The 26,093-nt window shown below is 39.6% G+C and overlaps 2 protein-coding genes across 5 annotated transcripts in view; both read left to right on the top strand.

The window, feature by feature from the left end:
* The first annotated feature begins 1,922 nt into the window (after positions 1-1,922).
* On the top strand, positions 1,923-7,945 carry tram1 (translocation associated membrane protein 1). The gene is made up of 11 exons (XM_074693990.1): positions 1,923-2,211; positions 3,628-3,691; positions 4,492-4,613; positions 4,686-4,802; positions 4,891-4,949; positions 5,044-5,128; positions 5,322-5,392; positions 5,497-5,601; positions 5,720-5,863; positions 6,397-6,548; positions 6,702-7,945. Exons 1-11 carry the CDS (start codon positions 2,089-2,091, stop codon positions 6,770-6,772), a joined length of 1,113 nt encoding a protein of 370 aa, XP_074550091.1. The 5' UTR covers positions 1,923-2,088; the 3' UTR covers positions 6,773-7,945.
* A 1,406-nt stretch (positions 7,946-9,351) lies between these two features.
* Positions 9,352-26,093, top strand: part of ncoa2 (nuclear receptor coactivator 2) — an 80,130-nt gene continuing 63,388 nt past the window's right edge. For 2 of the 4 annotated variants that reach the window (XM_074693061.1, XM_074693058.1), the window contains exon 1: positions 9,353-9,594. The gene's annotated coding sequence lies outside the window, so the exon portion shown is untranslated. Of the gene's footprint in view, positions 9,595-10,068; positions 10,174-26,093 lie in introns of those variants that run through there. The other 2 variants (XM_074693060.1, XM_074693059.1) reach the window with 2 other exon arrangements.

Below are 26,093 nucleotides of genomic sequence, written 5' to 3'. Positions count from 1 at the left end.
TGAATCTTTTTCACACAGGACTGATGATGTCATATCTCACTTTGTGGTTTCCTGTAAACCAAGCTTTTAAAGTCAGCGTGAGTCTATCTGAAATTTCAGGAAGCACTTCAAAGTTTTCAAACCCCAAACTGGAAGCTTCAAATACTTGAATACATCTCTTAAAGCTTAGAATTGAATTAACCAAAACAAGTTAGTTAGTTTGTTAGCTAGTTAGCTAGGTGGCTAGTGTTCAGCTATCAGCCAAATTTGACACAGTGTGTCACAGAGTTAGACAGACAGTCAAAAAGGTGTTATTAGGAAACAAAAAAAAAACAACAACAACATTTATATCCATGTAAATATAGATCATTGTTAGCTTATTTGTTGCTTTTATTTCGTTATTATTTGTTTTTGTTTTTTTTTTGTAATCAAAAAAGCTTCATGCCAATAAAGCTTATTTTAAATTTTAGTAAGTTCGTTAGCAAGTTTAGCACACATTAATAAAAGAAAAGGGGGCAAAGAGGGAATGAAGCTTGATGGGCTTGTACAAGAGTTCCACCCCTTTCTGTAATCAATAACAGTTCATGTCCATAAGGCTTACAAATAAACTTTGTAAATATGGAGACAACGCACTAAAATGGTTAGTGTTAAATGGAGATAAAGGGGGAAAGGGAAAAAGGAAAGCAAAAGAAAAATAAAAATGAAGACAAAGAACAGAATAAACAATATCAGATGGATGGCAACGGAAACAAATAATCATTGTGGATCCCAAAAATGAGCAAGTTACATACTGTAAAGAAAATCAACTAAGCTTTAATTATCATTTTGTTTTAACCAATCACATAATTTTGCAGATGTAGCCCAAGTTTTGTGGTGTTGTTTGTATTGCAGAGTCAGTATGTTGTTTTAAATATGCTTTTTTATCATTCATTATAACTGTCAGCGCTTAACTGCCACCAGAGTCACACAGTGTGGTATCTGGTGTATGTGATGTCGAAATTGACTTAGGGCCATTTTTCCTGAATCTGTTTTTTTTTTTTTTAATTTTGAGATTAAAGTGTTAGTTCTGGCATTAATCATTTATCTCAAAATTCTTTTTTTAAAGTCTTTTATTTCCTCTTAACTACTCTTTACAAGTAATTTTATGTTTTAATGTCTGGAAATAATACATTTTTCTGGGATTAGGAAGTAATTGTGACTTATTTAAAGCCCAACTTTTTCACTGAATATAGGCAGGGACATTGACACTTTTTTGAATTTCACTTTCTGCAGTGTTTCAAGTCAAAGTTCTGGGAAATAATGCTCTTCCTCTGATTTTTTTTTTTTTTTTTTTTTTTTTTAATGCTTTAACCTGAAGAATCATTTTAAGTGGCCAAAATCCTATTCCATACATTTCATTGTCTTCTTGTGATTACTATTAATATTTGTATTATTATTGTTATTATTATTATTATTATCATTTTTTTTTTTTTTTTTTTTTTTTTTCCTGTCCACTCTGCCGCCTCCTAGTGATAATCTCCAGTCAGACCAAACAGAGGCTGTATTAAGTTTTAGGCCTGTAATGGGAATTTATTATTTCATGGCAATTTGTTTTTCTTTTTACGGGTTTTAAAAGCGAAATTGGCATCTTGACATGGATCTTCTCAAAAAGAAATGCCAGAAGGCACTGCGCTTGAAATGGCTTTTGTTGGGAGGTTTGTCTCAGTCTTGTTTGAGGTAATTTTTTTTTTTTTTAATCCACATTTAAAAACACACACCAGTTACACTGAGTACTTGTACAACTGTTACGTGTGCATTCCCCGCATCTTATTTGATCTGTAAGGTCTTTTTTAAACTCTCTCACTCCAGACCTGTAGGTGGTGATGGAGAGCCCAGATGTTTGGATCCTGCGCGTCAAGAGTCTCGTTGGTCAGACGCAGCGTCTCTCTCTCCGTGGACCCTCCCACTAGCAGAAGAGTGACACGCCATTCAATTGCTGCCTGGCCCTTTGCTTGAAGCAAGCCGGAGGAAGCTTTGAGCGTTTCTCTCACAGAAGATATTCATCGAATCAGACAGAAAGCGACTACAGCTGAGCGTCGTGCAGCCGAAGTTGGGACGAACTGTGTGGACATGGGGATCCGAAAAAAGACCAACAAGAACCCGCCGGTGCTGAGCCATGAGTTTGTCATCCAGAACCATGCAGATATTGTTTCCTGTGTTGCTATGGTGTTTCTGCTCGGGCTCATTTTTGAGGTGAGTCCCGTCCACATGTTGACTGGTTCAGATTGCACACCACACAGGGATGCTTGCTCGGTCCAGAGGACGGGCTCCTGGCTGAGAGGATGCCGGATAACTCCATCTGCTCTCCTGGAAACTGACATGGCTGTCTGATCTCTATTCTCCACTCCACTTCCTCTCATGATCGAAAGTTTTCTGTGCGCAATGGCCTCGCTTTTGTTTTTAATCCATCAGGTTATCGACTCAATCTTGTCGTCAGACATATGCTTTAGCTTTAATTATAACTTTGTCTTTCTCTAAGTGACATGGGAACCAGTGAATTCTCTCCATCTGGCTGCTCCCCACGTTACAATCGATATTTCAAATCGTCCATCTGCAGGCCCGCGCGTTCATGTTAAAACTTTTCACATGCACTGCACTTAAAAGAAAAATCCGTATGTTACAATATTGCAATGGTGTATCCACAGTTTAGGCTGCTCAATTGAGCAATCCTCTGCTTTGTTAGTTTATGCGTAGATGTGTTACGTGGCAATCACACAGTGACTGAGAGTGCTGTCATCATCACAGAAACCCGCTTACGCTGAATCTCAAAGTTTTCCTCGCAGTGTTTCAAACGTAACTCGATCCTGTGGGTCTGACAACAATATTTACACAGCGTGACGGTCTCCGTGCTGCTCCACGCAGCTCTTCTTTCACTCACATCAAGGTTTCATTTCAAACAGGTTTTCATTTTAGCGAAAAGCAGCGCCATTAGAGTCAGAAAAGGATATTTTTGACTACTTCCTGTTTTTTTCAAAGTAAAACACGTGCCCGAAGAAATAGCGTATGGGAAATTTATTTGAGCAGTAAAAGTTTGAAAACGCAACATTTGACGTCAAATTAAATAAATTCTGACTTAATTTCTTTATAAAACTTTAATATCTTGCTCATGTCGTACTTTGTTTTTTTAGGGGACACAGCTGACTTGCTGTTGAAACCTTTTTATTTGCAGCACATTACACCAATTTGATACATTTTAAAGACGTCATCCAGTAATCATATTTAATCACTAAAAATTCTGAGAAATGTGATCCTGAAATGTGTTTTTGTGCAGTATTTGTTACTCTTTCTTGACATTTTTTTTATGTATATCTGCCCATAAGAGGGAGTTAGTAAACATTTTTTAGATATTGTATTAACTTCATAGAGTTTCATTTCTGTCTTGTCTTGGTGAAAATGCAAAGATTTCAAAACCACTTTATCATCCTAATCTTTATGAAGTCACATTCACAGTTACTCTGTTAAAAGTCTTGTAATTAAATCCTCAACGTACAGCCTATTTGATTTGATACTAACCGTATGTTTGCTTGTCTTTGAAATAACTGCAACACACAGTAAATACAAATATAAATGTATGTTATTCTCAGCACTCATGTGTTTCCTTCTCTGCAGGTCACCTCAAAGTTTGCCGTACTATTCATAACGGTTCAGTACAATGTCACCATATCAGCCAACGGTGAGTAAAGAATAAGATGATGATCATGATGCTCTGTCAGTCTGTTTTAATGAATACTGTACTGGGAGTTTGGGCTGCTTCATATGACACAGTGTTATCTGTGACTTGTCTGTCTGGGAGCCTCTCATTTGGATTCTGGAGCGGTACTTGCGTGGCCTAACACAAAACCCATTAGAAAGCTTCTTTTTTTCCCCCTCTGTGGAGCTAAATTTAGTCTGCCTGATTTATAAAGTTCTCTTGTGGCAAGGTTGTGCCGGCTGAATTTAGGCTGAGGTGTAATATGGGCCTCTCGATTCAAGTGCTGTTCATTTCAAGGTTAACAGTTTCTTTGCCAACTTTTGGTACTGTGAAAAAGAAAGTACGACCTCAGGCTGGAGGTTTCCAGCCTGCCAGCTGGTGATCCAGGCGTTATCAGAGAGACCTCGATTCACTGCTTACCTCGCTCTGTTATTTATTGACAGCAGACAACAAATAGAAGCCAAATCTTTCTGTTGTGTGACAGGATTGTTTTTTGTCTGCGCTGACTTTAACAAATGATATGAGATAAAGTGTAACAACAGACCGACAGAGGAGCTTTATGACCCTGGCATTTCTGAGTTGCGTAACACTGCACAGACGAAGCTTGCTAATCTAGGTGTCTCACCTGAGGAATTAAGGTTATTAAACCTGTGAATCACTTGACTGAGCAAGGGTGAAATGGCGGTTCAGTTGTCGATTTGAAACATAAAAGAAACCTGCATTAACAGATGGAACAGTAAACAGCTAAAGTAGACTTTTGTAATGTCTGTGTCAAACTACAGAAGGCCCAGAGGAGACAGCTATAAACCACTTCCACCATGGCATCAAAGACCTGGCCACCATCTTCTTCTACATGCTCGTTGCCATCATCATGCATGCAATCATCCAGGAGTACGTGCTGGATGTAAGTGAGACACTAACACTTCTTTAATTTCTGCAGTACACTTCTATAACTTGTCTTGTTCATGTGTTGCAGAAAATAAACAGGAAGAAGCACTTCTCCAAAACTAAACACAGCAAGTTCAATGAGTCAGGACAGCTCAGCGCTTTCTACTTATTCTCCTTCTGCTGGGGCTTAAGCATCCTTCTCTCTGTACGTATTCACAGCATTCAGTTTCTACTTGGCTCACATAAAAAAGACCCATTCGTGAGATTTTAACTGCATTTGTGTTTGATTTCAGGAAAACTTTCTGTCCAACCCTGTCACACTTTGGGAAGGTTATCCCCACACACTGATGCCGTAAGTTGATTATCATTCGACAAAAGGAAACCTCTTAAATGTGACTTAAAGAGCGACCTTTAATAATAGAGTTTTATTTTGGCTGATCCTTCAGATTCCAGATGAAATTCTATTTCATTTGCCAGCTGGGTTACTGGTTGCACTCCATCCCTGAGCTGTATTTCCAAAAGACAAAGAAAGTAAGTGCGTGTATGTGTGTGTGTGTAGTATTTTGTACTGTACTGTTTTGTTTGCACCCTGAGGCTCTTTCCTGTTTGACTTCCTTCGTTGTATTGTATTGTTTCAAAGATTCATACACTTTGCCTAAATCTGCATGCAGAGCCACGCTGCAATAAATATTTTGGCCTGCTCTTCTTTGTATTTCCTGTTTAGGAGGATATTCCACGGCAGCTTGTGTATATATCTCTCTACCTGGTCCACATCGCAGGCGCCTACATTCTGAAGTAAGAGCTCTCTCTTACAAAGAATACAGCATAAAAAGAGGGTTCATGGTGTCCCTTTGTGCTCATCCTATCAGCTGTAATAAAGTGAATTCTCTCCTTTTCAGTCTGAACCGTCTGGGTCTGGTCCTGCTTGTGCTGCATTACTTCGTCGAGCTGCTGTTCCATGTTTCTCGCCTCGTCTACTTCAGCAACGAGAACAGACAGACTGGGTGAGCTCGTACGCACAGAATCAGTGATTCAAGAAGCATTTTTTACTTCTCAGAAATAACCGATGGTAAAAGTCTTGGGTGAAGCATCATGGTGTCCCTCTTCTCATCTGCCTTCCAGTTTCACCATCTGGGCAGTCTTATTTGTCCTTGGACGGCTCCTCACTCTGTCTCTATCTGTCCTCACCGTGGGCTTTGGCCTTGCCAATGCTGAGAATCAAGGCTTCAGTTGGGCTGAAGGAAACTTTAATGTTATTTTCATTCGGTAAGAATTTTTGAAAGGAAAAAGACAACAGCTTAATGATATTTTGCCTCTTTTTTACATTTATGAGGCCACATAAAAAACAACTCTGGGATATTTTCACTGCAGGATTTGCTAATTATTGACAGTGAGATGTTCCTAAACAGGTGCAGCAGACCTTATAACATGTAAACGTGTACAATAAACATTTCTCTAAAGATAATCTGCTCACATTAGCCACAAAGCTTAAAGGAACAGTCTTTGGATGCTAAAGTCGTGGCATTAGTTAAACAACATCAGCTCAATGAGTTTGATCGGAAGCAACCAACAGGCAGCCAAATGCAAAGCCAAGTGAGAAATATTTTCCTGATAGTCGGATTTTGAGTGGTGAGGATGTGTTGTCTTATTTAAAGAGAAAAATAATGCTACTCTGATGGAATATCTGCTAATATAGCACCAGTTTTAGCCAGAAAATCCATTTTTTAATCTGATTTTGCACAGCCTCCTCACATGCACACATGTGAATTAAATTTATGACTGTTTCCCCTCTCCATCAGGATAACTGTCCTGGCCGCCATCTGCCTCACTCAGGCCTTCATGATGTGGAAATTTATCAACTTCCAGCTGCGCCGATGGAGGGAGCACGCCCAGGCTCAGAGTTTGAAAAAGAAACAGGTTCCATCCAAGAGCAAATCAAAGAAAGACAAAGGTGATTATGAAAGAAGGAGTAAACATTTCCCCCAAAACAAAGATATCAAATCACACACTGTTATCTAACTTTTTCCTACTCGTGTCGTCGTATCTAGTCGATACTTCCAATGCTTATATCCGTTCATGTTACTGATGTTTTCTCTTTTTACAGCCAATGGAGTAAACGGAGTAAACTCTCATGGAGCCGATTCACCCAGAGCAAGAAAAGAGAAATCATCATAAACACATTTCTTCCCCTCAACCCCCTCTTCAAAGATTCGACTGCCCACGTGCCTCCGTGGCTGCATCCAACCAACACCTCCTCTTTCTCCTTCACCCTCTGCTTTTCCACCTTTACGATACCCCCCACACAGAACAGACTGACCTCCTTCCGGCTGGACTCCCAAGGCCCAGAATGCATTTAGCTTTACTTCTCTCCGCTCACCCAGCACGCCTTGATTTAAGAATCATTGCTCTGCTGTGCCGTTTTTCAAACAAATCCAGAAATAAACTATAAAAAGACCTTATTTAAAAAGTGCCTATTGATACAGATTGTTTTGTACAGGGTGTGTAATTTTAAAAATTCAGGAATGATGACATCAGTGTTTAATATTTCTCCCAAGTCAGGTCATTCATGCTTTGTCTTAAATACTGTGTTTTCCCACTTGTGTTCGATTTCCCCTTTTCCTCTTGTATGTGTACCTGCCAGCCTTTTTCTTTGCATCTATCTCTCTTTGAGGACAATTATGGAATACATGAATTCCATTTTCACCATAATTTCCCATGGGTGCCACAAAATTTGCTAAGATCCTTAGGACATGACTGGTTTCACAACCTAAACTGTAAAACAAGCCCCACTGCAGGACATTGAAATAATCCATACCCACACATGGATTAGATAGAAAAAAATGGGTATTAAAGGAAACAAGACTAATAGGAGACATCATACTGTAATGATATGTGTAGTGTCACAGTTTAGCTTTCTGCAAAACTGCCCTGTACTTTGATGTAGCATTGAATTTTTTTAGTTGAGAGCTGCTCATATAATCTCAAAGGGGCAATTTCACACCTTTAAGTTATACCTGATGAGCTGCAGTTCTGCCTAAATCACTGTTGACAAGGATGAAATCAGGCAAAAAAAAAAAAAAACCTTTATGAGTTGGATTGTCTTGTGGGATCCCTCATTTTTTAAGTGAGCCACAGTATTCGTTAAGTCTCCCATTACGCTCACCTGAAAAGTGTCCACAGGATTTGATGTAAAAGCACGGACTGAAAGTGAATCAATTTGTTTGGCTGTTTTCCCCTGACCCTCTTTGGACTGTGCCAAATGAGCCTGATTGACTGTTGATGTATGCCTTTTACTTATATGCCATAAAATGAATTTACAAAGCTGCGGAATAAGGACTGGCTTTACTGTGTTGTGTGCATCAATCACAAAAGTAACACTGGATGATTCTAAAGAATAAAACTGTTCTCTACTCGTATATAATAGTGAGGCATAGCTCTGTTAAGGAGTACAGCAGCAGTGTATGTGTCTCTCTGAGAGCTAATGTAGTTTGCAAAAGGAATATTTCAGAGAGAAACTGCTTTTTTGATGATTCGCTGTAAATTTAGAGGCACATTTTTAGTTATCGTAATGGCATAAGATGTCATTCAATGTAACAGATACCTCATTCTTTACAACATCACAAGTTTGAGGAATCAAGTGATATCTCATTCCCATCTCCCTCCATCTGTACTGTTTAGTTATCTATGCCCTAGAAGAAATGTCAAATTCTAAAATACTCAGGTCAGTATGTGCTCTTACTACTTTTAAGTAAATATAAACGTCCAAACTGAAAACACTCTTAAATAACCTACCTGACTTGTAATTTTCTTTTAGAAAATCACATTTTCAGTTACACTGTTCATTTACAAAATATTCCAAAACAAATGCAGAAAGTACCAAACCTTCCACTATTCAGTGTTGTAACTAATAGTCCAAAGATCGCCATATAGCTCTGTAAAACAGAAATGACTAATTTTTTAAAGCTTCAAGAATAACTCAATGGACTTTAAAAAATGAAGTTGGTCAGTTTTTCATCAGTTCGTGTATCTCCCAGGTTAACGAAAGTTTATAGAAAATCGTCCTGTTGTTTCACTTAGACACCACTTGGTGGAAGTGTTGTTTAAGTTTTTGTTGACAGAGCACGCCTCCTTACTTGGTGTGCTCTGAAGCGTTGACCACCCAGTAAATTAAGGTGTTAAAATAAATAGGACATCCTAATTTTAAATGTTTATGTTACTTGTCATTTGTGGTCATTGTTTAGTTCAGTGTTTTCGCCTGTTACTGAAAAAATAGTAGTTGTTTATTGTCTCAAACAAATCTTGCCATTTTTTTCATCAGGCAAGTTGCTGCTTCTCATCACTACATTAATTTAAATTGTGTTTCATAGAGACAGGCAGGCAAGAATAAAGTGAATTATAAAGACTACGACTGTCTTCATCTTTAACTGTTGTCGTTTTGGTAGCTTTTTAAAAATTCCCAGATGTCTCGTTTGATAGATTTACATTGAATTTGTCTGGCCTTAATTTATCCTCCTGTTGTGTTCAATGTTTCCTTTCTTGCGGATGTGTTTGAGTGACATTTATAATTCACTAATACACTTTTTCTCTTTAATGAGACTGTCAAGTTGGATTGGACGTGATACTTTTCCCACTTTTTAAGCACCGTCAGAACGCTGACATTTATGACTGTGATGTTTTAGAGTGACTGTTACTGGTTTTAAGGTGAAATAATGACGCATCTTGATTGTGAAGCTAGTCACTGCACAGGTAAATCACCGTGGTTTTGCTCACGAGCCCCGGCGGTAACAGAGTTGATCCTGCTGGAGCCCCGTGATGTGGTTTGGTGTGGGGGAGGATAGCAGCTAGCAGCCAGATAAACACTCAGCATTGGTTTGCACAGCAGGAGTAACATGGCGGCACAGTTAGCCAGCAGAAATGTTGTTTCACTACCGCGAAGGTCAGAGCTGCGTCTGATAAACGGGATTTAACAGCGAGGACACAGCCCAAAGTATTCAATCGTAAGTTGCCACACGTGTTGGTGCTGCTTGTTGAGAGGGGACGAGGTGTTTTCGTTGTGAAATCCAGGATCCAATGCGAGGTCTTCAATCTCGGTTGTGTGTCTGTCTGGCACGGGCTCTCGCTTCGGCGCTAGCTGATTAGCAAGCGCTAGCTTCTTGGCTAAGCCCGCTGCCTGTGTCAATACTGTTTCTGCAGCAAACTCAATTAGACGGCTCCGGCAGCGAGTATGCAAGCGAGTTGTTGCAATTTCTGACATGTATTTGTATTTGTAAACGGTGTGACCACATGTACAATGTGGTATTAAGTGAGATGTGGCGTGCACAATACTTTAAAATGTCATTGCTTTTTATGCTGAGTGAGCGGGTGACCGTGCATACAACACTGGACGAAGTTCGCCAGTACACCAGGAACATAGTTAGCATGCTAACTGTTTAGCTGCAGGCTAGTCTGGCTGCTTGGACGTCGTTGTCAGAATATACGAGTGAGTCAGGACAGTTCTCAGCACCATGTGTTTGAGCGGGCTGTTAACATGGTTTGTTTTGGTGTTAACCCTGCCTCTGTGCCACTTGCCACGGTGGGTAAGTTGACGAAATTTCTGTATTCGTTCAGGGGGCAGGGACCATTCTCATTTTTTGCTGAAGTAATGTTTCTGTTGTGTTTGGCTTGCGTTGCTGTGTGTTGTCGGTGTGCTCTGTTGAAATGCTAGTTAGCAGAACATAAAAGCTATAATAGTAGCTCGAAAAACTTAAACAAATGTGCTTTAAGTCATTATTTGTAAAACAATAAGGTATTGTTGTGCGATAACTCACATTTATTCAATTAATTCCACTTCAAGTGTCAGTATTTCTACCACGCTCAGTATTGCACGTTTTGATGTAACCTATTTATGCATCTGGCCTCATAGGGTGTTAGTATGAGTATATAGCACGCTATACATTTATTATCTCATTGTGTACGAAAAGTTTGTCTTGTGTCATTTTATTGCCCTACTGTCTGCAACCAGCTACCTTGGTGCAAGTTTTCCATTTACTTAAAGTATATTTGTTTTCAGCATTTTGTGAAATGCTGCTACAATAACCTTATTTTCCTTTTAATTCATAAAGTAATCTTTCTCTATAAATGCACCTAGATAATATTAAAGCACTCTACAAGAAAGATTAAAGAGGAGAAGTTTGCACAGCAGTGCAGATTGCTGTGAGACAATTTTTAAAGCCATGTGGAAAATTCAAATTATGTCCGCAGAATTAAGATTGGGCCACAATACCTTTGGCAAAAGATTTAGGACTGCTAATTGAGCACAGACTGAACCCATGCATTGTAGGGAATGCTGCATAAGGCTTTGACCTGTGTGCTGCTTTGTTGTGGCCCCCACGTTGAGGGTGCAGTGCTCTCCTTTTAAGGGTCCTCCTGCTTGACTGATTCAGGACTATACAGGCAGACAACTTGTGCCATTTCAATGACTGTCAACGCTCCTCTCAGTCATGCTGGAGGAACGTGTCCTGTGGAACCAGTTGAGCAGTTTCAGTTGCATCACTCTGCCCACCTGATGGTGCACAGCTCTCTGGTCACATCACCGGCTTAACATGTCTTGTTGTCCAGCTGTGGTTTGGCTCCAGCTTCGGGGCTGTTTGGAGATGTGAAGTGAAGGATTTCAGTCAGATTTACCAGTAGTTATATGAAAGCCAACTCTTGTGAGGTTAGAAACAGAAATGTTGGCTCCTGGGTCAATTTTTTATTGAAGCAAATTGAAAAAGTCTGGAGTGTATAACTTGATGAGTTTAAAGATAATGTGTTTATTCCTCTCTCCTGTGTGCATGTGTTGTCATTTAAGCACTTAAAAACTGCATCTCCTGCCAACCTGAGGAGTATTACATCTCCAAAGCATTGTGCCTGAAGTTATTTACTTTTTTAAACTTAGAGTGAAACAAAACTACTTTTGACTTGCATTTCTTTTTTAAAGATTGTGACTCATCACGCCATTTGGTCCTAAAAGACAGGCCGAGACAAGAAGTAGGATTTCCTCCGAAACCAAAACTTAAATGAGATCTCATAGTGAGTTCAATGAGGACAACAGAGCATGCTCATTGGGTCTTCTGTCAACCTTGCCTAGTTACAAAGAATGCAGTCGAGGTAGATGCACCCATGCATTCCTAAATAATACGATGCTATTAGTTTGATGTCACTTCCGTGTAGCAGTGCAGAGGAATGACTGTGTTGGGACGATGACATTTCAGGAATTCATTTAAGTGTGTATCCAAGTATGTGGATGTTTATACAAGGAAAACCAACTGGAGTTTTCTCTCACTGACTTGTCCCAGTCTGTGGACAGGGTGTTACTAAACAGTAGTTCTCTGCCTGAACACATGGTGAACTAAGGCTGTAGCAACAGGTGTGTGTATGTGTAAGTGTGTGTGTGTGGGACAGAGTAAAGCTCGTCACATGGTTTGGAAACAATCTCTTCATCCATCTCTTGCTCCCGAGTTGCCATGGCTCCACTCAGCCCTGTTATTTCTATCACACAAACCCATCTTTCTATGTATTCCTCTCTGGTTTTTGTTGCTCACCCACCTGATGTTTGTAATTTCACAAAAAGAAAGCAGTGCTCTTCAAGAGAAGCCTCTCATCTTGTAATCACTGACTTTTGCCCTGTGATAGGTTGCCTTGTTGCGTCACCTGAGAGATACTGTAATCATTCGACCCTTGTTCTGTAGCGTATGCTGCCAGTTCTTTTCTAGCTCCCTGTGTTAGTCTAACACTCCTGATGACAATTCATTTTGAAGAATATTGCATTTCAACGCAAAGTTATCGCTATCTCTTTTTTCAGTTCTTTCAACAAAAACAATAACCCACTCTGTGTTATGATTAATACAGTTTTCAACACTTTTATTGACATCTTCATGCACTGTCAGTTTTGGAATTTATTTTGTAGTTGTAATCTGGTTTTAGTTCATCAAAATGCAACACATTTCAGTGTACATTTTAGAGGTCGACCGATATGGTTTTTTGGGGGGCCGATGCCGATGCTTTCCAAATTTGGGCAGCCGATGCCGATATGCATAGCATAGCAAGTATTTGTATTTTCCAATTTGAAATTCAGGCCGATTGTTAAATAAATATATATTTATCACATTTTTGTGAAACGCAGCAATTTCTGAGCAACTAAAAGAAATCTGTTACAACAAGTCATGTCCAGTCCTCTAAACATTTATTCAGCTTTCAAAACAATGAAATATTTTGTCTGAGTAAACACACAATGTAACAAGCAGTAGTAAACATTCACACTCTTCTTAAAATGTCAAAAAAGAAATTTAAACTTGTTAATATAATTTGAACAAAAGTATGTAATGTATCCAAGTGGTTCCACAAGTTTGAGGTGCTCATCTTTTTGTGCCTGATCAAAAATTGCGTCATTTTATACAACGGATCAAAAATCGGCTTTTTCAAAGAAAATACGGCAGATGGCCCATAGAGACAAATGTCCAAATATCGGCCTGATATATCGGCCGGCCGATATATCAGTCTACCTCTAGGACATTTCTCTCCCTCTTAACGTTTTTTTCACTCAAATTTGTAAAATCCGAATCTTTTCCCTAATCTGATAATTTAGCCTAGACATTCTCACTAAAGCTGCTGTGCTATCTTTAATGGGGATCGATCAATAAAGAAAAGTATTGCTGTCCTGATTTTTGCAATCCGATAATCACAAAAAGATTCTGAAAGGGACTAACTTATCTAAGTCATATATAAAATAAAATTTTGACTAACTGTCTCGTCAAAAGTGTAAGAAAGTACTCAGCTAATAGCAAGATGTGTATAAAGCTGTGAACAGAGATACAGCTCCAGGCAGGTGTCTGTGCTTCAGCTTAGTCAGAGCATGTGATCGACATTCACTGACCTACAATAGTAAAGAATATTTCATTTCTTGCAACCAACCTTTAATTCTGGCACTGACTTGTAGGATTGTGCTATGACTTGTGGACCTTCAAATAATGGTTAAATTGTAAAAAATTGAAAAGTTATTTCATCTTTAAAAAACAGTCTTTCAATTGTTTATACCAGCCTGTTGAAGCATCAACAAGTTCTAGCAGAAACTTCTACAAGAAATGAATAAATAAGTATAAGTTATGTGCAAATTGGTCTTTTTTATTTAATTATTTTAAACTAGTATTTTTTATTATTATTATTATTTTTTTTTTTTTTTCAAAAAAAAGGTTGTTTTTTTCTTTTTCTTTTTCAAATTTAAGTCCTTCACTTAAGTCTCGAGATAGACTGATATGGATTTGGGCTGATACCGATCATTTGTAATCAAGGAGGCCGATAACCGATATTTGAAGCGGATATTAATTTGCAGTCAAAGGGAAAATTTTGGTGTCAAAATTTTTTTACAATACAAGAGTTATACAAACTCCAACACTTAACTTTATTCAAATACCTTTAAGCATGAGTTTATTAAACAGCTCCCAGGCTCAGCAGCATGTTTTAGAAAGTAAAATGAAAATTAAAAAAAAATAAATAGCTCAAGTTTTCTACAGTAAACAAAGTTTTCTAACATTTCAATGTAACTGCAATAACTGTAATAACTGCACTGCTGATTGGCTGTTTCCCAAGCCATGGCTCTGCTTGTAACCAATCAGATGCTACGGGTGAGCAGTTTTAAATGTGTTTCTTATCGGCTATCGAATTAAACAAAAGGCCAATGCAGATATGCCTCAAAAGGCCAAATATCAGCCGATAATCGGTCTATCCCTACTTAAGTCTTGGTGGAAAAAGTTGAGATGCCAGATCCCCTGAATAAATCTTAAACACTGGCTCACGTTAAGTGCATTTTTGGAGAAAGTATGGCTCCTGATATAGTCTGTAGACATCATCACCATCATCATCATTTAACTCTTTCATGTGCTCTGGTGTTATAAAAGCAAACTAAAAATTGCAAAAATCTAAAATATCTAAGAATCACAATTTAAGTTGAATCTGCACCCCTGTTAGTAATCGTTAAAGAACTGAATCAGGAGGAAAGGATATCGTCTCAGCTCTTGCAGATCATATCCATGTCTAACCAGCCTCATCAACCTTTCACAATCATTAAATGGACCTCTGTTTCCTTATGTCTCCATGTGGAGCAAGGAACTGTTAGAGTAATCTGCAGATAGTTAGCAGTGGCTGTCCAACAGACACATCCTTTTAAAGTTGGCTTGCTATGTCGCCTTCTTGTCACGATGGCGCTGGAGACATCACTCTACCTTTCAAGGTTGTTCTGTAAATTTAAGGAAATTAAATGTGGTGAAAACCATCATGAGATTGTCACTCAAATTTTCAAGTGTTGCTGATTCTGTTTTAACTGTTGTGTTGGGTGATGAGCTGGGCATCGCGTTGTTATGTCTGATATTTTATTGTGAGTTTCCCTGTGATTCCCGTTCACATGATGGACAAGACACATGACCTCCCTTATCCATTGGCCACTATCTGGGGGTACTGAGTCTAGAGCTGAAACGATTCCTCGAATTAATCGAGGTACTCGATTTCCAAAAAAACCTCAAGTAATTTTTTCCGCCTCAAGGAATCGTTTAATTTTAAAAGGGATCAAATAGTGGTATTTCAAATAGAGCTGAGGCCATATTAAGAGAGTTTTCAGACCCCTCAAGCTACCTCTTATACAAAATAGGAACTAGCAACAAATCTAGCTTCTTTTCTGGAGTTTGGAGACTAATGGGTCATTCTACGAAACGGGTGCCATTTGGGTCCGCAACATTTGATGAGATGTACAAGGCACAAAAAATGTGTCAAAGTGTGTTTACAAATTTTGGAGCTACCAAAGCAAGTGCTCTTATTGACATGCTGTATCAGAAAATTCTGTTTCTTAAAGAGAAAAATTTTCATTTGAAAAATAACTGCTCTTTAACTAAACAAAAATGTATTTTATCCGATTACTCGATTAATCGATGGGATTTTCAGTAGAATACTCGAATACTAAAATATTCGATAGCTGCAGCCCTAACTGAGTCCTTCCATCCAGGTAGACTGGCCAAAGGGAAGAAAACATCATCACGTTAGTTTGAGCTTTTTTCTTTTCTATGTAAAGTGAATATCTTTGAGGTTTCAGTGATTGACTAAAATGTGCCACTGTACACTCTAAACAAACATTTTTATTGGTTGCACCTGAAAACCATCACTGGGTCTCCTTATGGTATTTTTTTTTCCATGAGTTGCCGTATGAGAGATGGGATGCTCTATTGCAAAACTGGAAATGTCAAAAGTATGACATCAGTGACGCTGTTTGAGTTTTTAAACCTTAAATCCCTTCTTACACATGCCTCATTGTGCTAGTTAACTCGCTGCTCCTTGTTTCCATCACTCATCTTTGCTAACAAAATTACGTTGACTCACTTAAGTCGGGCTGGAAAATGACATCCCTGTCATTGCCTCTTAGTGCGGTCAGCTCCTGAACAGAATCACAGCCGTCTCTTTTTCGCTGCTTCTTTAATGTGGACTCTTTCTTAAAGGAGTGTCAGATGTTGGCGTCCAGGACTGACACACTGGCAGGAATCTGGGATTTCATAAGGATGTTGCAAAGTATCACGGCCGTTGCTCAAGCCTGTGTGTTTCATTGAAAGAGCAAATATAAGGAAACAACTGGGGATTGTTTTCTGGTTCAGAAAGACTGCTCTGGATAAATCTGTCAACGAACAGTAGAGTTTTCTTCTTCTTTTGTTTTTTACATTTTTGAAAAATTCAGTAAAATGACCTAAAAAGCTTGGGCCGGGGTGGACTTTAAATAAGTGATAAAAGAGGTCAAAGAAAAGCACAAAGCCTTCTCTTAAAGTTAGGATGTGATCAGACTACATTGTGTTATCTGTCCATCACTTGCTGCATAAAATGTATACATGATGTGAAGTACAGCCCACCCCACTATCCGTTTGCCTCCTCTCGCTGGGCATCTCACCCTGCTGTCTCTGCGTTTGCGTTGTCATGGAAACAGCAGTGTGACAGGTCCTGGGTGGGCGTGAGGGATGAGCAGTGGGGAAATGGCCAGGTTTTTACAGCAGAGGGAGGAAGGAGGGGCAGCGGAGGGGAGACGTCTAAAGCGAGGCAGAGATGGTTGATGAAGAGTGGCGAGGGCTTTGACATGGAAGAGGAGGAGCGGGAGTATTTACTCCCTCTCTCTGCTTCCAGGCATGTTGTTATTGTGTTGTTCAGCTGACCTCAAATCAGACATCCCATCTATCTGTGCTGAAAGTAGGTCCTGTCTTGTTAACGGCAGCCTGTGCGGGATCTTTGCAAGTTAGATAATTATTTCTGTCATCCAGAAACTCCCGCGCTTGTTATTAAAGAGTTACAGATTAAATGACGCTCTGTTGGATCTGAGCTGTGTTTCTGGGTTTGCTGGTGATCCACACAAGGTATTTGAAAGACGTTACAGTGGTTTCCTGATTAAATTAAATTAAATTGAGCCAAATAACTCACTAAAATGTGCCCTAGGATCATTTTCAGCCTCAATTTGCACACAGCCAGTTAGGATGTCAAAATGCTTAATTTGCGGCAGCAGGTCATGGAAGAGATCGTCCCATTCTGAGGGCTCAGGGGAGTTTATGTGAAATTTATGTCTTTAAAAATGATAAATGCTCAAGCGGGCCTTTACAGAGCCAAAACAGTGACATCAGCCAGTGAGTATAGGCTTGTCTTGTAGCTCACAGTACACAAAGGAGTAAACACCCAACCTCCAATGGAAAACATTATTGGAGCTGCTGGTGAAGAAAAGGAAAAAAGAAAAAGAAGGGGAAAAAGGGGTGAAATAGGGCATGGAAACATGGATTACAATGCACATATTGTCACCCAAAGATGAGAATTTTTTCATCCAAAATGGACATGTAGGAGAGTGGCAGCTCAGTTCGCAGCCCCCTGTCGAAACTGATGAGCCATATTGACAAACATTGTTCACATGAAACTGAAAGATGTGTCTTAAAAAAGCTGTACCATCCACTAACATGGAGAAAAATTGAAATATGCTAACAAACCACAGAAAAGACTCTTTTACTGATGATTATCTTACTTAGGGTTATAAATTTGCATTTCAAAGTTGGGAATTTTCAGAAATTAACAAGAATTTTCAGGGATTCATTTTAATTGCATTTGCCTGGTCTTATATGTGTATAAATATTAAACATTTTGGTTTGCTATAAGCAGACATGCATGCAAACATGTTTATCGTAATATTTTTAAATGACTCAATAAATGAAACCTCAGGATTTTCTCCTGAGTCTGTCATGAATATAGGCGCAAATATTTGTCATGGCTAAGTACAGGAAGAAGAGTTGATTTTATTTTCCATATAGTGCCAGAACACAGCAGAAGTGATTTAGAGTAACCTCTTTCATAAATCAGGTCTAAATCTTGTTTTTTATGTCAACATGCTAAATAGCATTATTTTGTTGATCTAATTTACATGAGGGGATGTCATTTGTACATCGTCCCATTCACATTTCTCCTCTCGCTGTTTTGCACACAGCAAAGTTCTGCCCCACTGCGTTCACACACACAAACACGTGCGCACATGTACACACACAGACAAGTTTATTCCATATAGTGGACAGAGAGCTGGAAAAACACCTCGAAATTTTTTTTCCAGTGCCTTCTCTGTGAAGATGCAACACTCGCTTACCTTGCTGACCTCTAGACTCCAAATCCAGAAATGTGGTCTCAGGAGAAACACTGTGGGCTAATGAAGTAGTGATTGATGGCGATCAAATGTGCTTGGAATTGTTTGCACATGTATGTCATGGTAAACAGTTGAATTTGGTTTTTATCATTATTTTAACCAAAATCATTTTTGAAAACCTCTTTCAAATTAACGATAAAAAAAATTCCCAACTTCCATGCCAATTTTTTTTAAAAAATCATGAAGTTGATGGCAACGAAACCCTAAAGATATAAAATATTCCCAAGCTAAAAATCCCACCCCTTGTAATCCTAAGCACATTATTTTATACTATTTAAAAAAAGAAAAAAAAGAGACAGCTCTCCAAACGTCTGATAAACCTGAGCTCATGTTACTAAGCTGTATCCATAAGTAAAACCAGTTGACCCAGTGATTTCAGGTTGATAAGTGTAGAAAAACGACTGGTCATATTTTTGCCATATGGTCAAGCCTTGATCTAAGCACTTGTTTTGGTCTCAGCGTCCTGCATTTGTTCCCAGCAGCATTCAGATGCAGTGATTCCCCATCACTTCTTTCCCGCCTGATATTACCGCTTGAAATCACTATCAGTGTTGTTTTAAAACAGAGATTTGTAACCCCACACCATCAGCTGCCTCACGCTCTTCATCCCATGGAGACACCAGCAGGGCACCAAGGATCTTAAGGCTCACAGGCAATCCAATGATTTCGACTCTGCACGCTCCTCCACTTATGTAGGTCAGCTACTGCAAAGTGCATATTGATCTCTGGAGCTAAATGATATTGTGGTGTCTACCGCTCATTGCGAAGAAGAAGGTGCCCTCCCTCAGCCAGCTTGGCTACAACAGAGGAGGCAGCAGAGGTCACATGACTGTGTGACAATGTTTCTGCAGCTGTTTTCCCTAGAGATGTGTATTGCCTTGTATTGCTTAACTGTAGTAGATGTAATAAGTGTTACTATTTGAATATGCGCTGTGAGGGAGTTCCTCAAATTCATGTTGGTGGAGCTGTGCTGGGTTCTCTTGAAATAATGGTCGTAAAATGAGCTATTTAAAAGGACTTCTCTAAATGTACGGCTCTTTACGGAGAGGCATAAAACACTTAAAGGAAGTATATGATGGGTCCTCCAAATCGACAGAGTGGAACAGGTTGCACATTAAGGAGAGTGGGTTGTGCATTGACATCTTAATTCGTGCAAGTGGGTGAATTGTATTCCCCTCTGCCACAGTGTGTTTGTGGCGCTGGGTGTTAGCATGTGGTTGGCGCCTTTCCCACTGCCCAGGGTGGAATCCTTGGCACAGAGGGAGGGAGCAGAACCTTGGATTGGGCTGGCTGTTGCTGGAGTTGGGTGGGTGGTCCAAAAATGTGCAGAGTGGACCGGTGGAGAGGGAGAAAAACTTGTGCAGAGTGTGACTGTGGAGAGGAGGTGAACAGCAGCAGCATCGCGGGCTGAGCTGAGGTAGTATGGAATGACATGTGCAGAGCAGCAGCATTTCTCACTGGCTTGTCATAAAGCCAGAGGAATGTGGGGATTCAGTTTCAGGCCTTTCATTTCTGCGCACATTGTGAGGGTCAAACTCTGACCAGCATGATTTCCCTCTCTCCTCTTTCACTCTCTCTGTCTCTCACTCTCTGCTGACTCAGCACTGTTCCTGCAGTGACCTATAATATGGTTTCGCTTGCTTTATCTTGACTGTTTTCTGCAGGGAGGGAATCTCCTCAGCTGACCTGTGTTTTCCATACATTCTGCTGTAATTATTAAGCACAAACCCATCAGCTGAAGCGCTTGTTTTCATTGCATTAATCATTACAGTTATAAAATGTTGTACAGGTTCATGAGCATCGTGTCACACACCATTAACTACCACAATGAAGCATAAATGGGGAGTGAAACAAATGTGAAAAGGTGAACATGGTGTGCATGTGAATGAGCTCATTAATAGTTACCTAATGAACATGAAGCATAATGTAAGGGATCATATGTTCAGATAACATACGGTCTATAAATAATGTTTTCAATCACTGATTGTGTTGTTATGATTAAATTAATCCAACCATATTGTGAAATTGTGAAACAGACTTTACCTGATGTGCACTGACACAAAAAGAGGACAAATTATTATTTCTTCTTGTGGTAGATTTCTGAAAATTGAACGAAAATTAAAAATGAAATTTACCTGAGCTTCCCATGGGAATTAATTAAGGCTGGGCGATCGATTAATAATCAAAACCAATATTTTGATTTTCAAACCAACTCTACTAATTCACCGTCCCCTTAAAGGGACAGTTCAGTTTTTTTGAAGTGGGATGTCCGTGGATGTTTCCTCTGTATTCCTTTCAGTCGCCATTTGTAGCAGCTCCTCTTCTGTGTGCTCCGGTTCATACAGGTACATACATACCTTTTGGTTCCGAAGTGAATGAAACTTCATCGTCGCTGTCATAGTCACTCATTTTGAATTTCCTACGCTGCCTCACAATCCTTAGAGTACAAACAAAAGAATTACAATACTTGATCAAACTTACACGAGGCTACAACCGGCGCCCGAAGCATAGCTTGTTTACATTCCCTACAGCTGAAAGGAGGAGGGGGGACGGAGCGCACTAGCGCTGCGGGGAAGGATACATGACCAGTTAGTTAAGTCCGGATAAATGTTTATATTTCCAAAGACTTAATGCGCTTAAAAAATATTAGCGTACTCTTAAACTGTGGTATTACTTTTTGATTTTAGTTCTTGTAGGCAGAGAAAATAGCCTTTGAATCTGGTACCGTCTGTCCCTGTTAGCGCCTATTTCCTCGTCACCAGCGATTACAGTTTGTGTCTTACTGAGGGAGAGGAGACACCTCTCTACTGTATCTAATGTCCTTAGTGGTCACATAGAGCTCATACAACCCCACTTCAAAAAAACTGAACTGTCCCTTTAAAATACACGACAGACAGCCAGATGTTGCAAAAACCAGCAGAGGAAAGTTATTTTCTACAGTAACACCCCTGTATTAAAACCATTTATTTTACTTGCAAGAAATACACATTTTTTTTATTTTCTCTTTTTCTTTAAGGAAAATTTGTTGACCCCCCCATCCCCCAAACTTTTCGATTCTAGCTGGCGTGTGTAAACCTTAAGTCTACATCTGTGGATGTTCCTTTAAGTTAGATGTTTTAAAATCATATACATATTTACAGAATAAACTGAGTTGAAATTGGGATAATCATGCATTAATTAAATAAAAATTCAGGTAGAAGGTGCTAATTGTGATGCAATACTCAGCCCTAGGATTAATAAAATGCATTCTACTCTGATTTCTTTTCTAAAAGGTGAGTCTGGAAAGAACATTTTAAGTCACAGATTAGATCATTTGTATAAGGAAAATGCTATATTATTATTACTTTATTTTTATTTTTTTAACTTCCTATTAAACGCATAATAGTCATTGTGCATCACCAGTTCAATACATCACCATCATCACGCATTTAATCTTCAGTTTCATGTATTTTATCCACATTTACATTATTATAGCAACATAAAATCACTGATATTTCATCACAAAATAGATATAGCTCTCTTTTATTCAGAGCTATAAAAAAATTCCACCACATCATTCAATCAAATAAAAGCTGCATCTTTCAATACTATTTGTGAACAATCTCACATAAACAAACCCCAATCCTTTTGTTGTAAACACAAGAGCGCTGGAACCTGCTGAAAAATTATTATTTGCAGATCAATCACAAAGCAAATTCAGTAGATGTGTGAAAGAAGCTGCACAAGCTTTTTGTTCTTATGTCTTCTTATTTTGGACAGAGAAGATTATTTTAGTTTTGTAACGTGAGTGACTAAACATACCAAGACTTCACTGAGCCGTGGATAAAGTAACTAACTCCACCAAGTGTTTTCACAAGCAGCAGTCAGCTTGTATTGGCAGGATACCTGCGGACTCAGAGATCAAAATCCCAGTGTTGCAGTCCTTTGTAATGCAGAGTAGTCAACATACAGTAAATTACAAAACACTAACACACACTTCATGAGGAGTCCACACAAACATCGCATACAGGAGAGGTTATTTTTACATTGGTGGAGCAGATCTATGTGGCTCACTAAGGTGCCACATCTCAGTTAACACTTGGTTAAAGTTGATGTTGCATTAGAAGATCAACAAATGGGATTGAATACATGTCAAAACAAACCTCAAGCTTACCACTTGATGATGCAAGTCAAGCAATGACTACACATTTTTTTAATTTTATTTTTTTTAAGAGTTTGAAGCCTGACTTCACGTTGTTCCGGAATACGATGGCTCTAAATGGCTGTCACACCACCTGTTATACGAGATATATTAGGGCTGGGACGATATGCTACACACTAGGGGTGTAACGGTACATAAAAATCACGGTTCGGTTCATACCTTGGTTTTAGGGTCACAGTTAGGTACATTTTCGGTACAGTATGGAACAACGCAAAACCATTTGCTTGTTTAGCATGTTTATTAAACCAAAAACTTGCAATTATACAGCGAGGGGGGAGGCTCTTCAAGCTCCGGTTGGTTGTTGGCAGCAGCCATGATGCACAATTCAGACACAAGCTCCTGTGGCTACAGAAGCTCTTTGATATTCTTCTTCTGATTGGCTCGCTGTGAGAAGTCACATCCACATAATATGCACATGATTGCAAAGCACGGATCACAGACCACTTTCCTCATGAATATTAAAACACCTTCCCTGCTCAGCCAATCAGACGAGTACTCACGTGAATATTAAAGAGCCATGTGCAGCAGCTAACGTAAACTTACTGTACTGTTCGAATACAGCACTGTACCGAACCGAACGGCCTTATGGAGCGGTTCGGCACGGATACATGTACCCCTACTACGCACACAATTTGATCTATTTAGTTTTGTGGTTATTGAATATTTACAATTTTTGTGATTTTTAGTTTGTTTTTAAACACCAGACCATGCGAAAAGTTAAATGATGACGATAATGTCTACAGACTTTATCAGGAGTCATATTTTCCCATAAAATGCACATCACGTGAGTCAGAGAGAAACATTTCACCCCCTGCTGGAGAAAAGGGGTAACTTTTTTCCAATCCAGTTTATGAAAAAAGACTGAAATGAAGAATTTGAATTTGGAGAAAAAAAGATTTTTTGACAAAGAACCCCAATTTTGGTATTGTCAGAAAAAAAAATCCAGATATACCATTTTTTGATTATTTCTCCCACCCCTAAGATGTATCACTTCTTTCTGATGATTTACATGAAATATCTGTTTGAATAGTTGCTACATGTCTTGAAAAGGCCAGAAAGCACAGCAGTTGTTTCCGAAATGCTTCCATTGTGTTTGTAATTCATGTATGCACGCACTGAAGTTCTACATAATTTAATTACACATTCCCCTCAAGCAAAACATCCACCCGACCTATATCTGTTCCACATGGAGTGCGTGTGTGTGTGTGTTTGTTTGCATGTAAAAGTGCTCCCATTCATACCTTCACTCCAGAGATTTGTGGTTTTGGCACCTGAAGATGTGGGCCGTCAAAACAAAACCGCCTCCCATCTCATCTGGCGGCGGAGGCGCACAAAACAAAGGAACTCATCAGAGGGGAAATTACACAACAGAGGCAGAGTCGTGATATGACACTGATGCTCCTGCTGCTGAACATGACAGTCAATAGCCTCAATTAGAAAGTCACAAACAGGAGGTAAACCATGTTCATGCTGCGTTTAAAATGCACCCACTCTCTGTTGAGAACAGGTTTACTCTCACCTGGCTGACACCGACTTATAAGAAGGCTGAAAATGGCAAGAGTGCATCTTCACTTTGCTCTTTATTCTGTCTGGACCAATTACATGTTCCAGTGTCAGAGCAGCAGCTCAGATAAAGCCAAGGGTTTAAAGGCATCCCCCTAAACGTGCTCCACAGATTATTACCCTGCTCACACGCCTCTTTAATGGAGCAGACTAACCCTATGAACCCTTCCCTCGTCTTATCTCCTCTCTTCTACATCATTTGAATCCAAATGAAGCTACTTTTTTGGAGTCGTGTTCTGCACTTTTCCCAGACTCTGTATGTGCATTTGCTGGAAGTCTGGCCTGTCACATTGTCTCAGTCTCTGGCTGATAAAGTGACATAGTTGTGTCAGCTGATCTCCCCTCCTCCCTCCTCTACATGCTAACTACAGCACCTCCTCATCCTGAGAGCGTCTCCACTGTACAGCCCTCGGCCTCTGCGGGAACTAATTCCTTACAAACTGTGACAAGCAGTAAAAGATGGTGGCCACACAAACACAAACACATACACACACACACACACACACACACACACAGGCAGACGAGTCACAAGACGAGCTCCACATCATCTCTGAAAGTGTGATACAATCAGCTGTGCACACAAACTGTTCTCTCCACCCACACCCTCACTTTGTTACACACACTTGCTTTCTCCTGTCATAATGACTCACCTTTTACAACACGTCTTATCAATCTCATGATGGTACTTACGCGCTTTGTGTTTGCCGTCCCTGAGGTCACAGCTGAAGGAGCTGGCTGTTGCTTTTTGAGTAACAGATGCAAAGGCACCTGGTGCTTTGATGATGCATCTGCATCAGAGCATCCCACTGAAATCTGCTACTGTGGTGTGTGAAACACAAATGTTTTTCAGGACTCTTGGATCATCACAAATTCCAGAGTTTTGGGTCTTAAAAAATCGACTCTATAGACTTTGAATAGACGTGTTTGTCTTCGGCTCAAACTCAAGCGGCCAACTTTAAAAGGGCGGCGATGAGCCGTTTTAATGTTTGTATTCATAGCCCTGCATCAGTTAGCTGACTGTTAACAACTCAAGTTGTGTTGGCTGTTTGATGGGAGCTGTGTTTCAGTATTTTTCAGGTCCAAAGGTGGCTGTTAGCTGGGGTGTCATTTATTTTATTCTAAAGTAAAATATATGACCATGAAACCCAGCCATCACTCTTCATTTGTGTACATTATATCAGAGTATGCTCTGTTGGCAGTGCCAGTGTGGCTCTCTGCTCTGCTCTTTCTGCAGACTGGACCCAGGCTGGGGATAGGGAGTTTCTATGGCAACAGATGTGTCTGTCACTGAAACTTTATACAACTCTGCTGTGGTACCATAGAAAAGTAAAGTGGCTGTAAATCAATCGCAATGCATTAACTCATCCTTGAAGTGAATCGGTGTCAGAGGCAAAGATAATGAGGCTACATTTGGAACTAAAAGAGAAGAGGATAAAACATGAAAATATTGCTAAAATATATTAATTGGTGCATAAGAATAAACAAAAATTCAGGGAATGCACCAGAACTGGTTATACCTTAATAGGCTGCTGTTCTTTCAGTTTGATGAAAACAAATGGAGTTAACGTAAGTTCATGAAGGACACGGAAGTCATACGCCCAGCTGTGATCAGCTGACAGACTGATGTTCTAACCTACCCCTCTCAACCAATCACAGCGTGCGTCTAACAACAAGGCGGTGTATTTAAATCACGTCTTCATTCTCAGTTATTCCTGCTACCTCATTGTTGCTCAGCTGCTGCTGTCACAATCATCCCACCTCCACCCCAGCCTCCTCCTATTTAGCCTCATGTATGTATCTTATTGATCTGTATGCATTCATTTGTTCTGTATGTATACGGGGGGTTTGCTATGCACTCCCTGGAAAGCTCGAGCAAGCTGCTCGGCTAACCCAGGGAGTACTCTGAAAAGCAGAGCTTTAACGCCAATTCTAACTGTATCCATTTGGCAATAAATGGTTAATCTATGACGAGAGTGTTCCTGACTGAACTTTTTTTATTTTAGCATTTACCAAACAGATAT

This window comes from Halichoeres trimaculatus, unplaced genomic scaffold (genome assembly GCF_033239565.1).
Source record: "Halichoeres trimaculatus isolate MK-OKI-2021-1 unplaced genomic scaffold, fHalTri1.1 fHalTri1_scaffold_18, whole genome shotgun sequence".
Classification (NCBI taxonomy): Eukaryota; Metazoa; Chordata; class Actinopteri; order Labriformes; family Labridae; genus Halichoeres; species Halichoeres trimaculatus.
This window is presented reverse-complemented; position numbering and strand designations above follow the sequence as displayed.